The sequence below is a fragment of the Phyllobates terribilis genome, unplaced genomic scaffold, assembly GCF_046119375.1.
Source record: "Phyllobates terribilis strain yellow unplaced genomic scaffold, ASM4611937v1 Scaffold_86__1_contigs__length_6382490, whole genome shotgun sequence".
Taxonomy (NCBI): Eukaryota; Metazoa; Chordata; class Amphibia; order Anura; family Dendrobatidae; genus Phyllobates; species Phyllobates terribilis.
The window spans coordinates 2,826,260-2,847,377 of record NW_027362846.1 but is presented as its reverse complement, the minus strand read 5'-3'; the positions used below and the strand labels follow the sequence as shown (position 1 = coordinate 2,847,377).

The following is a 21,118-nucleotide window of genomic DNA, read 5'->3' as shown; positions in this document are numbered from 1 at the left end:
TGGTAAGGAAGGTTTCTAGTCGATGCCCTCGGTCTGGGGTGATTCTATTAAATACAGTCCAAAGGATAGCTGCTGAGTCCAGATTCAGTCAATCCCTCATACTTGGATAGCATATTGAAATAGTCTGCATTTAACATTTGTGTCCCAGTGGTCTTCTTGGTAAAGGTGTGAATGGGGGCGCTAAAAGAATAATAACAATTTAAGTCCAGTTGATCTTCACAATCTAGGATCATTAGTAACGTAACATAGGTTGAATAAAGACCTAGGTCCATAAAGTTCAACCCTTTCCTATTTTAGGTGCTGGAATCGGCTTTCTTCCACCCGTAATGAGTGCCCCTGGTCCTTCGTATGGTTATTGGAGGGAATAAGTCATGTGCTAGTCCTTTGTACTGACCACACATATATTTATAGATGTAAATGAGATCCCCTCTGAGGAGTCGTTTTTCTAAGCTAAACAAGCTCAACTTTTTCAACCTCTCATCATATGAGAGGCCTCAATCTCTTTAGATGAACTGGCTGATAAACATCTACAGCTCAGTCCCCCCCCCTCCTCCTGCGCTAAGCTTAAAAGAAACCACTATAAGTCCACTTAAAACTCCTACCTAGAGTCTTCGAATGACCTTTTGGACGTTAAGTGATTAAACTCTCTATACCAAATAGGAAATGGTAGGAGGAGCTGCGAGTTGTACTCACCGGTGGGGGGCTGAAAATCCAACATTTGCCCCAATCTACCCTCCTGGTTTAGAGTGATAGGAAACTTGATCGTGCCAAGAGGGCGGCACTATACCGGTCTGACCTCTTAAGGGAGGTATGAGTTGGTTGATAGACCACCAATTGCCTCAATCTACCCTCCTGGTATGGAATGGTAAGATGAACTTGATTGTGCCAAGTAAGGCAGCACTATACCGATCGGCCTTCCTAAGGGAAGTGCGAGCTGGACTCACCGGTATCGATGGTTGATAAACAAAACATTGCCTCAATCTACCCTCCTGATTCGGAATGGTAAGATAAACTTGATTGTATTGAGTTGGCCAGCACTACCGGTCTGCCCTACTAAGGGAGGTAGGAGTTGGACTCGCCGTTATGGGACTGACGAACCGGTAAATATCCCAGTCCATCCTCCTAATGGAGTTGCCCGACAGACACGATTATACCGGATCTGGTAAAATTATTTCAAGACCAGTGTATTCTCCCAGTTAGAAGTGCAGATGGACTAATTGGAAACTAAGTCAATGGAGCCATATTACACTATGTATTCTTGGGATTAAAGTCATAAACTGGTAGACTCAACTAAGTGGCGAGTTGGTTAAATATTCAGTCAGTGCGCTCTTGGGAGTGATAAGACGGCAGCGCTGCAATAAACCTATAAAAGGAGGAATCAGTGGATGAGTTAAAATGTCCCCGTACCCGTGAGACTCCTGTGGTGAAGGAGAAGCATCTTTGCAAGTTAAGACAAATGCGTTCACACTGAGGTAAGACCGTTCTGATTATTACTCAAGCACAGGATGATACGTACTTATGGTACATGTTTAACGGGACGGGATGCTAATACCTTAGCTTAAGACCATCTGAGATTTGACCAATACCATAAGAGATCTAGATCTCTTTCTGAATGAGTTGCTTTGGAAAAAAAAAAAAAAGTGTATCAGAGGTGATGGTTATCACTCGGTTTACTTAGTTTCTTTGCTTGAAAACTAAACTATTTGGCATTTGAAGTACTTTAATCTAACAATCTCCATGGTTGGATTATAAAGTTGCTGAATTGATGCTATTATAGGAGAATAGCGTAAATACGATCATCCCTGCATGAACGGTGGATTGTGACTTTTCTTTTGGAATAGCTTAGATTTGTGTCTTACCCTTTCTAGGTACTTGGCTAGATTGTGGTAGCCAGAAACTCCCCAGGATGGAAATCTCGAACTATAAGTGTCCGTTCAGCTTAAATACATTTCTTAGGGGAACTTAACGTTACACCTTAAGGGATATAGAGTACTAAATATTTCTGCTGGTTTTGAAATCCCCATTTTGGCAATCTGGGATGCTCTATCTACTCTTGATAGCATAGAGTTGAGTAGTTTTGAACGATTATGTGATCATTGACCCTAAAAAAGATTCTTATGGCCCAGATCTTGGCCTTACGTGGGGCCTTCAATTGAAAATGCCAAAAATATTAAGGTAGAAACCCTAGTCAAAGCCTAGTTAAGGTTACCAGGTTCCCTGAATCAATTAACTTCTGCTTCTATTACACGCCGAGTCTTAGCACCAGTTCTTATATACTTCAGTTGTTGGTTAGTTGATTTAATGAAAACAGAATATCTAATCAAATCTAAATCAAATCAAATCAATATCTAATCAAATCAAAAGATATTCAACCATGTATATAAGTGAGGTCTCTAAATATAGACCTTTCTCTGGGAGATAAAGAGGACAGAGTGTTGTAAAAATCCTGTTTACTCTTTTGGCGCTTTTGGTTTAAGCTCCAAATCGATAGACATTATGTTGATTGTGAATTTTTTAGATATCATTCAATCTTGAAGCACTATCTGTTAAACTAGGATATTCTGGGTATCTTTCTTCAGGTGTAAGATCCTACAGGGGTGCTCCCTCCCTATTGAAGGACTCCGTTGCTATGGTCTCTCGTATGGTGCTGTTATGGCGGAGGGAAAAACGATATTTACTCACCGGTAATTTGATTTTCCTGAAACCCATGACAGCACCCTAATTTTCCCTCCCTCTGACTTTTGGCTGATGGTTCTTAGTCTTCTCTTCTCACAATGAAGAATGTGCTTGAGTGAATGTATAAATAAAAATGATGATGAATTGGGTGACTCTTACTTGACTCCTGGAAACCACATTGAAGGAGGAAGTGGGAGTTGCCTTTTTATTTTTCGCTCATGGCTTCCTGTCCAGTAATAGGGGCGGATACTACTCTCTTGTATGGTGCTGTCATGGGTTTCAGGAAAAAAAAATTACCGGTAAGTAATTACCATTTATTCATTCTGCAAGCAGTGCTGGTGATGGAAGAGACGTCGGAAGAACAAGCTCTGGGTGGCGCTGGCTCTGTCCAGCCAATAATAGCCCCAGCCCCCCGAGGAAGCCAGACATGGCGAAACTTGTTGGGGTGGCTATGTATATATTTTCGGTAGCACTAGGGAACCTGTGTATGTCCTAGTAAATAATGTGATCAACTAATCTATGAACTGCAGACATAAAGGAAAACTATAATGAATATAATGAGCTCATGATATCAGATGTATTCTAATACTATACAGTTTCTAGAGACTTAATATCAGAGTAAGGGCACAGACAAACTAGTGTAGTTTTAATTTACTTCTTTACCACATTTTAGTAAAGCAGTAATAAAAGAGATTTTTTTATACACCCCTCAACCAGGGTTTTTTTTACCCTCTCGGTAATTTGTCAATATGCATATGACAGAAAATACCCAAAAGTGACAAAATTCTAAAAACTGCACCCCTCAAGGTGCTCAAAACTACATTCAAGAAGTTTAGTAACCGTCCAGGTGTTTCACAGGAATTAATGGAATGTGGAAGGAAATTTTTAGGCTTCCTCCAAAATTTGTTGTGCATGCTGATACTCCACGTGGGGGAAAACAACAGTTTGGGTGCATGGCAGGGCTCCGAAGAAAAGGATCGCCATTTGACTTTTTAAATGTAAAATTTGCTGGAATAATTAGCGGACGCCATGTCGCGATTGGAGAGCCCCTGATGTGCCTAAACAGTGGAAACACCCTACAAGTAACACCATTTTTAGACCCCTCAAGGAACTTATCTAGAAGTATGGTGAGCTCCTTGAACCCCCATGTTCTTCACAGAAGTTTATAATGTTGAGCCGTGAAAATACAGAAAATCTAATTTTTCCCACAAAAATGTTTTTTTGCCACACATTTTGCTTCTTCACAAGGGTAACAAGAAAAATTGCACCACACAATTTCTTCTGCAATTTCTCCTGAGTACGCAGATACCCCATATGTGGGAGAAACTACTGTTTGGGCGTACGACACAGCTCAGAAAGGAAGGAATGACGTTTCTTTGATGGAGTGGTCTGCGGGTGTCATGTCGTGTTTGGAGAGCCCCTGATGTGCCTGAACAGAGGAAAACCTCCACAAGTGAACCCATTTTGGAAACTATACCCCTTAAGGAATTTAGTTACCATATTATGTGGACTATAAAATGCATTTTTTAACAAGAAAAAAACTCTTGTTTAAAAGTGTGTGCGTCTTATAGTTCAGAGGCGGCTTCCTGTGATGGAGTAGAAAGTGGATACCGCATCCTCCCCAATCACAGAAAGAGCTGTTGTCTATTCTTCTGCTCTGCACTGATCTATGTGACCGGTGAAGAGCAGGAGAGGAAGCTTACCAACAGAACAGAGGCTGCAGGAGCCAAGCAGCTGAAGGACCTTCTGCAACAGTAATTCCAAGACCTTTCAGGTCTGCGAGTGTCATGTCGCTTTTGGAGAACACCTGATTTGCCTAAACAAGTGACCTCTTTTTGGAAACCTGACCGCTCAGGGAACTTATCTAGATGTGTGGTGAGCACCTTGAAACCACAGGTGCTTCACAGAATTTTACAACGTTGATCTGTGAAAATGAAAAAAAGATATTTTTCCCACAAAAATGTTGTTTTAGCCCTAATTTTTTTCATTTTCACAAGGATAGCAGGATAAAATGGACCCCAAAATTTGTTGCGTAATTTCTCCTGAGTATGCTGATACCCCATATGTGGACGAAAACTACTTTTGAGGCACAGTGCAAAGCTCAGAAGGGAAAAAGTGCCATATTGGAGTTCAGATTTTGCTAGACTGGCTTGAGGGTGCCATATCACATTGGCAGAGCCCCTGAGGTGCCAGAACAATAGAACCTCCCCCATAAGAAACCCTATTTTACAAACTAAACCTCTCAATGAATTCATCTAGGGAAGCAGTGATCATATTGACACCACATGGGGGGTCACAGAATTTTATACTATTGGACAATGAAGAAAAAATAATAACATTTTTCCCACTAAAATTTTGTTTTAGCCCTAGATTTTGCATTTTCACACTGGGAAATGGATAAAAATGGCACCAAAATGTATCCCACAATTTCTGCTCAATGTAGAAATACCCCATATGTGACTGTACATTACTGCTTAGCCACACAGCGAGACTCGGGAAGGACGGAGCAGGACTCCATATACAAAGCCCATAAGTGCTAGAAGAGCAGAATCCCCACTCAAGTGACCCCATTTTGTAAAATATACCCCTTTGGGAATTTATCTACAGGTGTAGTGTAGATTTTCACTCCATATTTTTTTTTTTCCAGAAACAAGCAGCAGTGGATGTTGCTGAGTGAAAATTGCAAACTACCTTTGTAGTGACCAGTACGTTGTAGTGGCCAGTACGTTGTAGTGCCTGTATATTGTGCCTAGCTCATGCTTCTGGAGACATGCACCCGTTAATTAGGCCGACTCTCATCGCTACACAAATGCCAAACATATGGACACTAACTGCGGTTTGGGCACACTGTGGTGCTCAGAAGGAAGGGGAGCATTTGCATTTGGGAGAGCAGAATTTGCTGAATTTCTTTTGAGGAGCAAGGAGCCATTTTCACTTTTCCAGAGCCTCTGTGCTACCAGTAACGTGGTTAGTCCCTCATTATATGGGAACTATTGGCAGTGAGACAACGTCGAACTAGTAGGAGACGCCCTCTAGTGGACGTGTTCATTATCAATGAATATAGGTGATACCATGGAAAAGAGAATATAGTTTCTCTTACTGGTGACAAATTAATAAATTAGAACTAGTGATGAGCGAGTATGTTCTGTTAACCCTTTCAGCGAGCATGCTTGGGCGATGGCCACTTGTTTTTCTTTACTTAGCTGCTTTTTTCTTGCCATGATACAAATTCTAACAGTCTATTCAGTAGGACTATCAGCTGTGTATCCATCTGACTTCTGCACAACACAACTGATGGTCCCAACCCCATTTATAAGGCAAGAAATGCCACTTATTAAACCTGAAAGGGCACACCTATGAAGTGAAAACCATTTCCGGTGACTACCTCTTGAAGCTCATCAAGAGAATGCCAAGAGTGTGCAAAGCAATCATCAAAGCAAAAGGTGGCTACTTTGAAGAACCTAGAATATAAGACATATTTTCAGTTGTTTCACACTTTTTTGTTAAGTATATAATTCCACATGTGTTAATTTATAGTTTTGATGCCTTCAGTGTGAATGTACAATTTTCATAGTCATGAAAATACAGAAAAATCTTTAAATGAGAAGGTGTGTCCAAACTTTTGGTCTGTACTGTATGTGTTTTGAGATACAGTATTTGCATGTCATTTTAGAGAGATTAATTTTCTCTCATTATCATGGTATTTATTTTGTATTCTTTATGTTGCAGAACGGCTTCTCCTTATTTTAATCACTGATCATCATCCTCCACGGCCCACAGGCTGATCCACTTACACCTGTTCACCTCCTGTGATATTTCCAGGCTTATTATTCTTTTGTCCTATAGTCCTGCACGGCGTCCATCCCTCATCCCACAGTGGAACGCAAACTCCCCTGTTCTGTAACTCACTCTACCCACTCAGTACACAGTCTTCTTGCTTGTGGAACGCAGGACGCAGCCTCTGACATGCACGTCCTGCACCGTGGAACGCACGTTCGCCCTCAGTTTCTCCAGTCACGCCTCCTATGCCTTCAGGCAATTGATAGCGGCACTCGACACGGCGTCACTTCCGGTGATGTCACTGCTATCCAGACACCGCCTCCTATCGCTTCAGTCCACTTCCAGGAACGTTACACCAGCGGTTCACTCTGATTGGTCTCCTGGGACATTAGGTCCCGCCCTCTGACCACATATACTAGGCTTTCTCCTCCCTTGACATGGCGACCTTTGGAACCAGCGGCGGATGCCACGTTTCACGCCTGTCATACTTCCTGCTCTCACTACTGGGTAGGTTTCTACATATATCTGCAGGTACCGATTGGATAATTCCCTATGAGGCTGATGTTCTTATAGCTGTTTGTCTCCCTAGATCCTGTCTTTCCACTGAGACACTGTGTCCTTCCTGCCTTCACCTTTAACTATATTCCTAGCAGTCTAGTAGATCACACTTATTATTATGAGCTCTCTATTGTAATGTTATTGATTTTCAGATGATTATATGAATTTCAGAAATACCTTATGACAGTTTGTTTCTACTACCATATTTTTCGGACTTTAAGACGCACTTTTTTCCTCTAAAATTTTGGAGGAGGGGGGGGTGCGTCTTATAGTCCGATATACATAAAATACTGTGGCTGTGGGTGGTGGGGGATGTGGGGGAAGTGACAGTGGCGGAGTAGCGGTGCGCAGGAGGCAACTGCCACCTTCTGCAGCCTACATTGTGCCCACTACTAAAGAAAATTAATATTTACGGCTCCCCACGCCCATGGACGTGGGGAGCAGTGAATATTAAATTTTCCTTAATAACCGGCACACTGTGCCTGCAGCTCCTGGTAAGTATGGCACCCTGTATGTATGGCCTCTCTCATCCCGGTATGCATGGCCCCCTTCATCCTTGTATGTATGGCCCCCTCATCCAGGTATGCTTGGCACCCCCTGATCCCCCTCACGCGGCACAAAAAAAAAAATAAACTTTCATACTCACCTCCTCTCTCCTCCAGTGCTGTGTCACGCTATGTGCCTGAATAGTCACTGATCCCCACGCCGGGACTGTGTGCGTGGGGAGCAGTGACCATTCATTCTCCCTAATAGCGCGCACACTGTAGCCGCAGCGCGGCTCCTGCTGCGCTCAGAGTGACCGCTATTAAAGGCAATGAATATTCACCACCACTTAACAGGGCATCATGGCCACATTTTTTGCTTACATTTTTTTTTTATTTTCCTCTTCTAAAACCTAAGTGCGTCTTATGGTCCGGTGAGTCTTATAGTCCGAAAAATACGGTACTTTTTATGCTTTTGTCTGATATATGTAGTTTTTAATTTTTTTGTCTTTATGCTGCAGTACACACTGATGAAGGTTTTAAGGACCAAAACAATAGTATCTGTGTTGGACTGCAATTAAATACATTAAAATTATGCCTGTCTGAGTGCCAAGATTCATTTGCTATTTGAATGGCTTTGACCCTACTTGTTCACCTATTCCAGCAGTGCTGCGGTTTTCTACACTATTATCTGAGATGAATCTGTAACTTCTCTGCATTTAGTGGTTTCTACTCACCTGGGTAGTCATATGTAGGAATATCCTCTTTACACTGCTCATCACCCCTCACATATGTCTCTGTAGTATTAATATGGGTCAGATCTTCACCCTGAAACAAATATTGTAAGAGTCACAGACAGATGGAGAAGTCCCATCTATGATCAGCTCTAATCCTGCCATCTCCACTGTTCTCATTACACAAGTATAAAACATATAATACTGGTGGATAAAACAAGACTGAGCACAAGACCTTCACAGCTGTCTACACATCATAGGGGAGATCTCATGACACCTTTTCTCCATCTACCTGATGATCCTGAGGAACATTGGGATCTTCTTGTTTACAGTCCTGTGGAAGAAGAGGACGGGGACATCTCTCTGGTGTTGTCCTCTTACTGGATAGATCTGGAGGAAACACATAGAGGGACTGAATTCATTGTTTAAATACAGATAATTATAGGTCGTGTGTATTTAGTCCTGTCTATTACCTGGTGATGTGAGGGGCTGGGGAACCTCCATCATGACGTCCTTGTACAGATCTTTGTGTCCTTCTAAATACTCCCACTCCTCCATGGAGAAATAGACAGCGACATCCTGACATCTTATAGGAACCTGACACAGAAAATGATACCGTCATCCCCCCGATCCCTTCATAGTGTTACTGTATAATGTCCCAGCATTCCTCATTCCCAGCAGTGTCACCTCTCCAGTCAGCAGCTCAATCATCTTGTAGGTGAGTTCTAGGATCTTCTGATCATTGATGTCCTCATGTATCAGGGGGTGAGGTGGAGGCCCTGTGATTGGGCTCAGGGGTCTCCTCCATTCCTCAGACACAGGGTCCTGACAGCGCTCACTAGAGGTCTTCTTCACTACTGTGTAACCCTAGTTATGGAGAGACACATTAATAAATCTCACTACAGACATTTCCAGAGTCCTCACCTCTCCAGTTCTGTCCATCTGTTATTCCCATAGATAAGAATGATGTAATCTGACATCATCAGAATCTCTCACCTCTCCAGTAAGCTGGAAGAGGATCTCTAGGGTGAGGCGTAATATCCTCTCCGCCATCTTGTCCCTGTCCATATCCATGCTTAATGAATGAATCAGAAAAATTTTCTTATTTAGGGGATCCGATATTGTAGAGACCTGAATGAGAAGAACATGAGCCGATGTAAATTCATAAAAATCCTGAGTAATAATACAATCACTGGAGATAATAAGGGAAACATATGAGATTTACTATTTTCTACTATTTAGTTTTCTTCTTTACATCTAGTAATAAAACCTATACAGTGCCTACAAGTAGTATTCAACCCCCTGCAGATTTAGCTGGTTTGATAAGATGCAAATAAGTTAGAGCCTTCAAACTGCAAACGAGAGTAGGTTTTATGAACAGAAGCATAAATCTTACAAACCAAAAAGTTATGTTGCTCAGTTGAATTTTTTTAAATTTTAAACATAAAAGTGTGGGTCAATTATTATACAACCCCTATGTTTAATATTTTGTGGAATAACCCTTGTTTGCAATTACAGCTAATAATCTTCTTTCATAAGACCTGATCAGGCCGGCACAGGTCTGTGGAGTTATCTTGGCCCACTCCTCCATGCAGATCTTCTCCAAGTTATCTAGGTTCTTTGGGTGTCTCATGTGGACTTTATTCTTGAGCTCCTTCCACAAGTTTTCAATTGGGTTAAGGTCAGGAGACTGACTAGGCCACTCCAACACCTTGACTTTTTCCCTCTTGAACCAGGCCTTGGTTTTCTTGGCTGTGTGCTTTGGGTCGTTGTCTTGTTGGAAGATGAAATTACGACCCATCTTAAGATCCTTGATGGAGGAGCGGAGGTTCTTGGCCAAAATCTCCAGGTAGGCTGTGCTATCCATCTTCCCATGGATGCGGACCAGATGGCCAGGCCCCTTGGCAGAGAAACAGCCCCACAGCATGATGCTGCCACCACCATGCTTGACTGTAGGGATGGTATTCTTGGGGTCGTATGCAGTGCCATCCAGTCTCCAAACGTCACGTGTGTGGTTGGCACCAAAGATCTCGATCTTGGTCTCCTCAGACCACAGAACCTTGAACCAGTCTGTCTCAGAGTCCTCCAAGTGATCATGAGCAAACTGTAGACGAGCCTTGACATGACGCTTTGAAAGTAAAGGTACCTTACGGGCTCGTCTGGAACGGAGACCATTGCGGTGGAGTACGTTACTTATGGTATTGACTGAAACCAATGTCCCCACTGCCATGAGATCTTCCCGGAGCTCCTTCCTTGTTGTCCTTGGGTTAGCCTTGACTCTTCGGACAAGTCTGGCCTCAGCACGGGAGGACACTTTCAAAGGCTGTCCTGGCCGTGGAAGGCTAACAGTAGTTCCATAAGCCTTCCACTTAGGGATGATGCTCCCAACAGTGGAGACAGGTAGGCCCAACTCCTTGGAAAGAGTTTTGTACCCCTTGCCAGCCTTGTGACCCTCCACGATCTTGTCTCTGATGGCCTTGGATTGCTCCTTTGTCTTTCCCATGTTGACCATGTCTGAGTGCTGTTCACAAGTTTGGGGAGGGTCTTAAATAGTCAGAAAAGGCTGGCAAAAGAGATCTTTAATCCACACATGTGAAGCTCATTATTCTTGGTGCCTGAACTACTTCTTAATACTTTTGGGGGACCAAACAGAATTCTTGTGGTTTGAGGGGTTGAATAATAAATGACACTCTGAATTAACTTTTAACGTTTTAAAAAAAAAAAAAAATTTGCTGCAGTGCATTTCCCACTTCCAGGCTGATCTACAGTACAAATGTCACAATGCCAAGTTAATTCCGCATGTGTCAACCAGCTAAATCTGCAGGGGGTTGAATACTACTTGTAGGCACTGTATATTTTAGGCCACAGACAACAAGCAGTTTCTTCCTTGGAGTCTGTAGCTGAACACGTTTCTCATAGACTCATCTTCCTTATTGCTAATTCTCGTCTCATTTATCGACACTGGAATCGGCATTAACAATACTGCAGGAGATATTCATTACACGTGACATGAGAAATAACTACTTCATGATGAGGATGACATTTTGATCTTCAACTACGGCTCTAGAAACATATTTGGCCAGAGTCCTGTCACCCACTAGATCACTACCGGCCGTCTATATGAATGTTTCCCGTCTTCCCCGGACTGTCATCTTCTAACACATTAGATCTCATGTCTTATTCACACACAGAAGTTTGAGACATTATAAAAGCTTGTTTGTAAGAACACCAACACAAGAGGTATTTGATGCCAAATTCTCCATATACAATGTATTTTTTTTCTCTGGATAGGATAGGAATTTTTTAGCATTTTCATGTAGGTTTCCATATATTATATGAAAAACACCCCCAAAAAATAAAATTGGGGATGGAGGTACTGTGGGAACATTATACAGTGTGTGGGTGGATGGCGGTACTAGGGGAACAGTATACTGTGTGTGGGGGCCAAGAAAGGGGCACTGTACTATGGGAGCAATACATGATTCATTCACAAAAACACCCTAAACATAACATTTTTAAAACCACCCCACAATTTGTGAATCTTCAGGATAAATCGCTTTCTAACCATTTTATTATTAAGCTAAAGTGTCTAAACAGACTTTCTTTCAAATCCATAAAAGGGCACTTTTCCGCGTTTGTCATTCAAGAACTGTTGGAGGATTATTAAAGATGATAGTTTTCCCACAAATTAGATGGGACACCTGTGGATATTGGTGAATTTTACCTGCTACATTTCTGTTGTGATTTACTCGGTAAAGTGCCCTTGTGTTAAAGGGGTTGTCCACTACTTTATATGATCCCCCAATGTATTCCCCCGGGGCCCATAAGTGTTTCTCAATACTTTGTGGTGCCTTTTCTGCCTGTGAGTGGCGCTATCACTGGCCGCTCACAGGCATCACGTGACCCCTGGCTGCAGCCAGCTCTGACATCCGCTCATGTCACGTCAAGTTCCGGCTGCAGAAGGTGGTACTCACTTCTACGTTTCACGGTGGACGCTGGGCTGTGGCGTGGGTTACCCAGCACGTCACACCCGGCATCCACCGCACGCTCTTCCTCTCCTCATTCACTGGGAAAGCGAGCGGGGGATGCTGGGTGTGATGCACGGGGTAACCCCGCCCACAGCCCAGCATCCACCGCGAGGAGCGCGTCACTGATGTTAGTCTCACTTGATGTGACATCAGTGACGGGTCACGTGATGCCTCTGAGTGGCCAGCGGTAGTGCCGCAAGGAGGCAGAAAAGGCACCGCAAGGTATTTACAGAAACATTTCTGGGCCCCGGGGGGGGGTACGTTGGGGGGTTCATATAAAGTAGTGGACAAATTCTTTAAAGTGGACATTGGACAAACGTCACGATCAATTACAATCAGACTGAAGAAACAACACTCCTCTGTTCGGCTCTATGAGTCTAGGATGAAATCCACTGCGGCCGCTGCAAGAAAAGAATGAAGAAGAGCAGAAGTTTGGGGAGACCACCGTGGCCAGACATTTCCCGGAGATGGTGATAAAAGTTTTGATCTCCGATGGTCGGTGTTAGAAGAAACGACCGCAGCGGATTCACAATCACAACGCAGTAAACTTCTACAGAGACGTGTTCTGGATTTACTCCCTGGAATCACTTTCTCCCAAAGAGTTAAATGACGTCTGTAACTTTAATGTCTTTCTATGAAGCTTCTTCTCTGAACTTTATTCCTCTGTTGTCTGTCGGGGAGTTGTTTTCAAAAAAAATATTTTTGGGTGTTTTCTTTCTTTTAGTTTACTGGTTTAGTAATGGGGGTGCCTGATAGACTTCTCTGGGCTTCTGTCCTTCATCCTGCAGTCGTCTGAATGGATCTAATGTGGACGGGAACCAGCTAAGCCGCATTCTGTCCACAGCTGTTACCTCACTGTTCACACCACACAGAGACCCCAAAAGAATCTCCGTGCTGAAGGGGTTAATGCCCCCTGCGCCCAGTAATGGGGTCTCCACATACCTCCACCTGCAGAGCCGCCACCACATATATGGCTGCTCTGTGCGCACAGGACCTGTGATGAGGTCACAGGAGGGGAGGAGTCAGGGGGTCACATGATCAGGGGCCTCAGTGGATGCAGGACTCTGCTGTGCTGGTTGTCATGGTGCTGGATGAGCTGAAGTTTATGTGTGGGGTCAGGAGGGGTTTACAGTGTGGATGTAGCAGAGCCGCGTGTGTACGAGGTGCACGGAGCGGAGCCGCGTGTGTACGAGGCGTACGGAGCAGAGCCGCGTGTGTACGAGGCGTACGGAGCAGAGCCGCGTGTGTACGAGGCGTACGGAGCGGAGCCGCGTGTGTATGAGGTGTACGGAGCAGAGCCGCGTGTGTACAGATCGTGTGTGTATGGAGCCGTGTGTGTACAGAGCGGTGTATATATGGAGTTGTGTGTGTACGCTGTATACCGCTGTATACTCCCATGTTCGGGCGGAGACACCACGGCTCTTTATTAGACGGGAGAAGAACTGACACTGGACATTCAAAAAAACTGCGCTTGTGTGGCACCCTGCTATTCACAGGTACCACAGGACCCAAAAGGGGCATGGATGGACCTCTCCACAAGAGGCCCTCATTACACACAGACACCTCCACCCTTCCACCTCATACCACCAGAGGGAGCCTGTTAGGGATATATACTGGAGGGTGGAGTTAGTTAGTTAGTTAGTTAGTGAGCAGAGATTGTGCTCAGTGAAGAAGCAGCTTCTGTCAGCTGCTGTGCTGAGGGCAAGTGAAGGCACAAAGCACGTGCTGAAGCCTGGGGCCTCGAGTGTGGCCGGAGGCAAGGAGAGAGAAGTGATAAGGGGGCAGAGGAGCATCTGAGGCTCACCCCAGAATACAAGCCAGACACTGGGTCCGTGCCTACAGGGTCCTCTACGCCCAGTAGGAACAACCGGTATGCCAGGAGGGTTCCAGACCCCTGGTCAACCTGAAGCTACAAAAATCTAAAGAACTAGGAACCACGAAGGCCCCAGCGTCCAGGGATAGTGGAGGAAAGTTCTTACCACCAAGCAGACAGGTGAAAGAGTGAACAGTACAGAAGCTAGGCCCAGTTCCAGGCGGGTCAGAAGCTTCAGAGAGAGGAAGAAACGGATCAGGAGGCCTTATACCCACTCACTGGGGAGAGTCCAGAAGTGAACCCTTCCTACCAAGTACCCTGGACCATACCTGCTGTCTACACCAGTAAAGGTACTGAAGCAAACCCCTGTGTGCGTGTCGATCATTCTCCCCTGACCTGACTGGGCCACCTCTCACCTGCATCCCTTCCATTAACCCTGTCCCGGGGGACCCGCTACGCCTGTGGGGAGCAGAAACAACTCAGCTGCCATCCCATCACCCCCGGCGGTCTGAAGCAGTGCTGGTATCCGTTACCAGGAACCACAGGTGGCGTCCCGAACTCTAAATTCCAAAAACCACCAATTCCCCTATAAATAACTTCCCCCTTTTAAAGAGTGACCCCAGGGTACGGGCCCGGGAGCCGACTGCCGTGACATCCCACAGAAGGTAAAGGCCTGGGTACCGAGTTTCCCCCATATCTTCCCCTGGGCGAGACACTTGGACGTCTCTTGTTTCTCGCACAGATATTGATAACATATGATGGAGTCAGACGAACCCTCCTACAAAACCTGATAACAAAGTCATTACTACAGGACTGGATGAGAAAGGGATTTATTGTACAAGAAACGCTGGGGCCACAAATGAGACCCCCAGCGTGTTAGGAGCAGACGGGGTCTTTGTCCCTGGAGCTTCTCTGCTCGGTATAATGAGATTCTGATCTTGTTCTTATAAAGAGGGTTGGAGTAAAATAGAAGCTGCCTGAATATGAGTACTTTGTCTGGTCTCTATGTCCTTGTGTACAGAGCTCTGGAGATAGCGCTATTCTCTGTATAATAGATTTGATGTCGCTGGAGCCCTAATATTTCCGTACAGGGGTCTCTGTAGTACAGTGTCCATTTTAGGACATGATCAGATATCAAAATCAAACCTCAGAATGATGTCAGTTTGAGGCTAAATACCCTGTCTGACAAGTGATTCTGACAAGTGATTTTGACAAGTGACTTTGACAAGTGACTTTTACAACTGTAATAATAATAAAACTCATTGGGACTTATGCACAGACTGCAAGCAAGCCAAATTCAAATGATGTTTGATTTTGATGTGTGAGTCTGATGTGTGATTTTCTTCAAATCAGAATCACAATGACTTTTTGTCACTGTGAGTATTTTCATGGTGAATCTCATAAGACAAGTAAAGCTGCCAGTTACTATCACTTGACTGGATAGCTCAATGGTAAGGCATCAGCCTCTGAAACTGCAGTATTATGGTTCAAATCCCATTAGGAATATTATTATTATTTTAAATTATGCCTGTTTAGAACACAAACTACAGGAGTGTTTTACTTTTAATATCTGACATTTTGATTGTCATCCTGACGTGTTAAGAGTTTCAGACACACTCTCTATTTGCATGGTAAATTATATAGCCAAACTAAATTGGGAGGCACTAATTTACTATATATCTACAGTACAGACCAAAAGTTTGGACACACCTCATTTAAAGATTTTTCGTTATTTTCATGACTATGAAAATTGTACATTCACACTGAAGGCATCAAAACTATGAATTAACACATGTGGAATTATATACTTAACAAAAAAGTGTGAAACAACTGAAAATATGTCTTATATTCTAGGTTCTTCAAAGTAGCCACCTTTTGCTTTGATGAGTGCTTTGCACACTCTTGGCATTCTCTTGATGAGCTTCAAGAGGTAGTCACAGGAAATGGTCTTCCAACAATCTTGAAGGAGTTCCCAGAGATGCTTAGCACTTGTTGGCCCTTTTGCCTTCACTCTGCGGTCCAGCCCACCCCAAACCATCTCGATTGGGTTCAGGTCTGGTGACTGTGGAGGCCAGGTCATCTGGCGTAGCACCCCATCACTCTCTTTCTTGGTCAAATAGCCCTTACACAGCCTGGAGGTGTGTTTGGGGTCATTGTCCTGTTGAAAAATAAATGATGGTCCAACTAAACGCAAACCGGATGGAATAGCATGCCGCTGCAAGATGCTGTGGTAGCCATGCTGGTTCAGTATGCCTTCAATTATGAATAAATCCCCAATAGTGTCACCAGCAAAGCACCCCTACACCATCATACCTCCTCCTCCATGCTTCACGGTGGGAACCAGGCATGTAGAGTCCATCCGTTCACCTTTTCTGCATCGCACAAAGACACGGTGGTTGAAACCAAAGATCTCAAATTTGGACTCATCAGACCAAAGTACAGATTTCCACTGGTCTAATGTCCATTCCTTGTGTTCTTTAACCCAAACAAGTCTCTTCTGCTTGTTGCCTGTCCTTAGCAGTGGTTTCCTAGCAGCTATTTTACCATGAAGGCCTGCTTCACAAAGTCTCCTCTTAACAGTTGTTGAAGAGATGTGTCTGCTGCTAGAACTCTGTGTGGCATTGACCTGGTCTCTAATCTGAGCTGCTGTTAACCTGCGATTTCTGAGGCTGGTGACTCGGATAAACTTATCCTCAGAAGCAGAGGTGACTCTTGGTCTTCCTTTCCTGGTGCGGTCCTCATGTGAGCCAGTTTCTTTGTAGCACTTGATGGTTTTTGCAACTGCACTTGGGAACACTTTCTAAGTTTTCCCAATTTTTCGGACTGACTGACCTTTATTTCTTAAAGTAATGATGGCCACTCGTTTTTCTTTACTTAGCTGCTTTTTTCTTGCCATAATACAAATTCTAACAGTCTATTCAGTAGGACTATCAGCTGTGTATCCACCAGACTTCTGCACAACACAACTGATGGTCCCAACCCCATTTATAAGGCAAGAAATCACACTTATTAAACCTGACAGGGCACACCTGTGAAGTGAAAACCATTTCCGGTGACTACCTCTTGAATCTCATCAAGAGAATGCCAAGAGTGTGCAAAGCAGTCATCAAAGCAAAAGATGGCTACTTTGAAAAACCTAGAGGTCCCGGTCTCAGCATGGTACAGGCCCCAGTCCAGGGCCCCGGCCTCAGACTCAGCCAGAGGACTCAGCCCCTTATAGAGGCCTCAGCCCCATATAGAGGCCTCAGCCCCAGCCAGAGGCCTCAGCCCCAGCCAGAGGCCTCAGCCCCATATAGAGGCCTCAGCCCCAGCCAGAGGCATCAGCCCTAGCCAGAGGCCTCAGCCCCAGCCAGAGGCCTCAGCCACAGGCCCCAGCACAGGAACCGGCCAGGCTAAGGGCCTCAGCCAGGCACAGGCCCTGGCCCGGCACCGGCTCCACAGCATCTGACCTCTTCTGCTGCAGCCGTTGACTTCCTGAGGGACCCTGCCTCCTGTGACCCTCTCTCCACTGCCCCCCAGGTAAGATACAATACCTATTCAGACTATAAGATGGACCCCCATCTTATAAAAAATATTTTTTTCTATATTCCACCCTAAAATATGGGGTGCTTCTTATGTTCTGGTGCGTCTTATAGTCCGAAAAATACGGTAGATAGATTTAATTGTCTAAAATAATAATCAAAGCAAAGTATAAATATTTACCATAACAATACGCGGAGTGTTACACACACTGGGATTATTCACAGCACATGATACACTACACATATCTAGATATAGGGCTCAGTGTAGTGTATCACATGATGGAATTAGATACACCAGTCTGGGGCGTATCGCACACGATGACGGAATTAGATACCCCGGTCCGGGGCATAGCGCACACGATGACGAGATTAAATACACCGGTCTGGGGAGTATCGCACATTTTGTTGGTGACCGCCAGCGATACTGACAAGTACAGTGTCACTGAGGACGGCCGGCAGAGCTGATCCTGATAGATGGTGCTGCTCGCTGTATCATAAACTGGGGTTAGATATGTGGACTGCATCACATGCGCGATTAGATACGCTTAGAGTAACACATGCTGCTATTAGATACAGGACTAAGTGTAGTATATCACATTATGGGATTAGATATTGAACTCAGCAGAGTGTATCATACAGGATGGGATTAGATACACAGTTTGTAATGTATGGAGCAGGGCCACACCTTACACCACTGCTCCTATAGAAGTGGACGGAGCGGGGTCACACATTACACCACTGCTCCCATAGAAGTGGACGGAGAGGGGTCACACATTACACCACTGCTCCCATAGAAGTGGACGGAGAGGGATCACACATTACACCACTGCTCCCATAGAAGTGGACGGAGCGGGGTCACACATGACACCACTACTCCCATAGAAGTGGAGGGAGCGGGGTCACACATGACATCACTGCTCAAATAGAAGTGGACGGAGCGGGGTCACACATGACACCACTGCTCCCATAGAAGTGGACTGAGCGGGGTTACACCTTACACCACTGCTCCCATAGAAGTGGACTGAGCGGGGTCACTTCTATGGGGGGAGGAGAGTTTTTGCTAAAAAAACCCACCAAAAACCTGTTGTCCAAGTATCAAGAATTCCACATATTCACAAAGATCAAATGGAATCTACAGGATGGTGAGGAGTGTGTTTCCAAAGCATACAACCACGTGGAGGTCTGCGGAACTCAGAAAAGCCACAAAGGACCATCCATTGACGGTTGAATCAATCCAGGAGGGGAAAAGCCATTCCTTAGGTGAGAAATGGATTTTATTCTTGACTATTCTAAGAAAAGTAACATATAGTTTAAGTTTGTTCATAGTCATACAGATGCACAATTATGGTCTATTTGTATAGCCAATGTGAAGCAGAGAATCTTAGTATTGATAAAAGGTTTCTCTCTGTAAAAAAGTTAGAGAAAACTTCAAAATGTGATGCTTATGGTCCGTGTGTACAATAATTTAGTCTTCGAAAAAACAGGTGGACACACAAGAGACCAGTCATACTGAGACACAAGACACTGACGGGGATTACTTTGATTGTCCAAATTGTTTGATTTTAGCAGAACATATTGAACAATTGGAGGATCAAATTGATACTCGGACAGAGTTATTGTCCAAATTACACCAAGACATAAAAAAGGTTTCTGTTCATACAAGATCCAATAGTAAAAGTGAAGATAATACCTCCACATCATTTGTACCAGACACACAAAATCCAGATGTTTCAGGAGAAGCTTTACAGGGAAATTAATTACAAAGGAAAAAATTACATGACAGAGTAGCACGAATCAGGCTTAAAATACACGATCCATTAATGAAAATTGTAAGACATTCCAAAGTACAATGAGAAGATGGATGATTTTGATAATGCCGACATTTTTGAATCTAATAAAGATAAATTCAATCTTAATGATGAACAAAAAAGACAAGACATTCAGAGTATGGTTACCCTCACATATGGCAAAAAGATTACAGACCACACACAGATTAAATGAGGATAATGAACTGATACATACTACAAAAGAAGACAGACTTAGACAATTGCTATTATTTACCACAGGAGACTCGCCCTCTCTTGACATTTTGCATCATTTGAGTGCGAGTATCCATGATGACCCGTTTGCTTTTTTGGTCAAATTTGAACAGGTCTATAGAATGGTGATGCCTGTTGGGTCTAATGAGGAACCAACATTGATGATCAAATTGTATGTAACAAAATTCAAGTACCTAGATCCTGTTTCAGTGCATTTGGCTAGTGTTCAGACATCATTGCAGGAGGCAACAACTTTTATCGACAAAATTAGGAGATCCATGAAGCGGAACCAGGTCAAGGCAAAAATAGCTGTAGTTCATGAGGAAAAAGATAGATAACTGACATCAGAAAAAACTCAACCAAAACCTAAACCCACATTAACATCTAGGAACAGAGATTACACTGAACATAGAGGTAAAAATATCACACAGAGGAGCAATATTAATTGTTATTTTTGTGGTATACCTGGACACTTAAAGTGTCAATGCAGAAAATTTTTGAGAGCAGAATCAGAGGCAGGTACATCGGGAACAGGTAAGCTTGGAAGGGGAAACTGACTTATTCCAAAATCATCCAACAAACCTTCCGCCCCTCCATTCAATTCTCCCACATCCCCTCACACTGACAATACACAAACACAGTCACAGTATGCTCCATTAATCAGACAGATCAGAGAAATGACAGTGAAGGAGTCAAATTGCAGGGACAGTGCTTTTAAAAGACACACTGGTCTGCTCCCATCTCCATCTCTCTGACTAGCAAAGAACGCTCCCACACCCCATCCATTGGAATTTGTGACTAGTGTTACATTGGATGAATGTGGAAGACCATTTCTCAATGTGATTTTGGCAGAACAAAGTGCTGTGTTTTTTATTGATTCAGGGGCACAATTAAGTGTTACTATCCTTGAGTTGATGGTAAAACCAGAATCTCCAAGTTGTAATATTATCGGATTCAGCTGAAAAGGAAAAACAAAAGCAAAGCTCATTCCCAATGGTATGTTGGAAATACTTTGTTCTTTCAAAACAGGAATTGACATTTGGTATTGTCGTGATTCTGAAAATATACTTGCCATAGATTTTATGCAGAAATTTGGATGGGTAATTGATCTAGGGAATCAAGTGATCTGGAAAGATTCTAATGGACGTAAACCTGTAGTCATTGGCCTTAGTGAATATAGCAATGTTGGAAGTATTTGCTTGAATGATGTTGTGTCATCAGATCATTTATGGCCTGAAACTGGTGGTGATGAGGTACTGATTGAAATTGTACAATGTTTTCCTTCTCTTTGGGCTCAGTTCAGGAATGAGGTGGGTACAAAGAAGGATTTTGTTGTGAATGTAGAAGGACGTGATCCTCCTCCACAGCGTCAGTATAAATTGCCTCCAGATTCAATTGGTTCTATGTATAAGATCATACAGGAATTGCTAGCTCAAGGTGTCATACCTAAGGCTAACTCTGTAAGTAGCAATCCTTTATTGTGTGTA

At 43.8% G+C, this 21,118-nt stretch overlaps 1 protein-coding gene across 1 annotated transcript; it reads right to left on the bottom strand.

Moving 5' to 3' along the window:
- Nucleotides 1-1,286: 1,286 nt before the first annotated feature.
- Nucleotides 1,287-13,259, bottom strand: LOC141197702 (gastrula zinc finger protein XlCGF66.1-like). Its single transcript, XM_073662789.1, has 5 exons — nucleotides 13,201-13,259; nucleotides 9,227-9,361; nucleotides 8,918-9,097; nucleotides 8,704-8,827; nucleotides 1,287-1,363 (listed from the first exon to the last, which is right to left on the bottom strand). The coding sequence occupies exons 2-5, from the start codon at nucleotides 9,302-9,304 to the stop codon at nucleotides 1,287-1,289; spliced, it is 459 nt and encodes a 152-aa protein (XP_073518890.1). The 5' UTR covers nucleotides 9,305-9,361; nucleotides 13,201-13,259.
- Nucleotides 13,260-21,118: the final 7,859 nt, after the last annotated feature.

Bases quoted from the DNA above. Each gene is read 5' to 3' on its own strand.
- LOC141197702 (XM_073662789.1), bottom strand. From the start codon at position 9,304: ATGGATATGGACAGGGACAAGATGGCGGAGAGGATATTACGCCTCACC. The intron at 8,828-8,917 runs GTGACACTGCTG...TTTCTGTGTCAG, and splicing joins TTGAGCTGCTGACTGGAGAG to GTTCCTATAAGATGTCAGGA. The intron at 1,364-8,703 runs GTAATAGACAGG...CTCCTTTTATAG, and splicing joins CCAGCCCCTCACATCACCAG to GTTTATTGCAGCGCTGCCGT.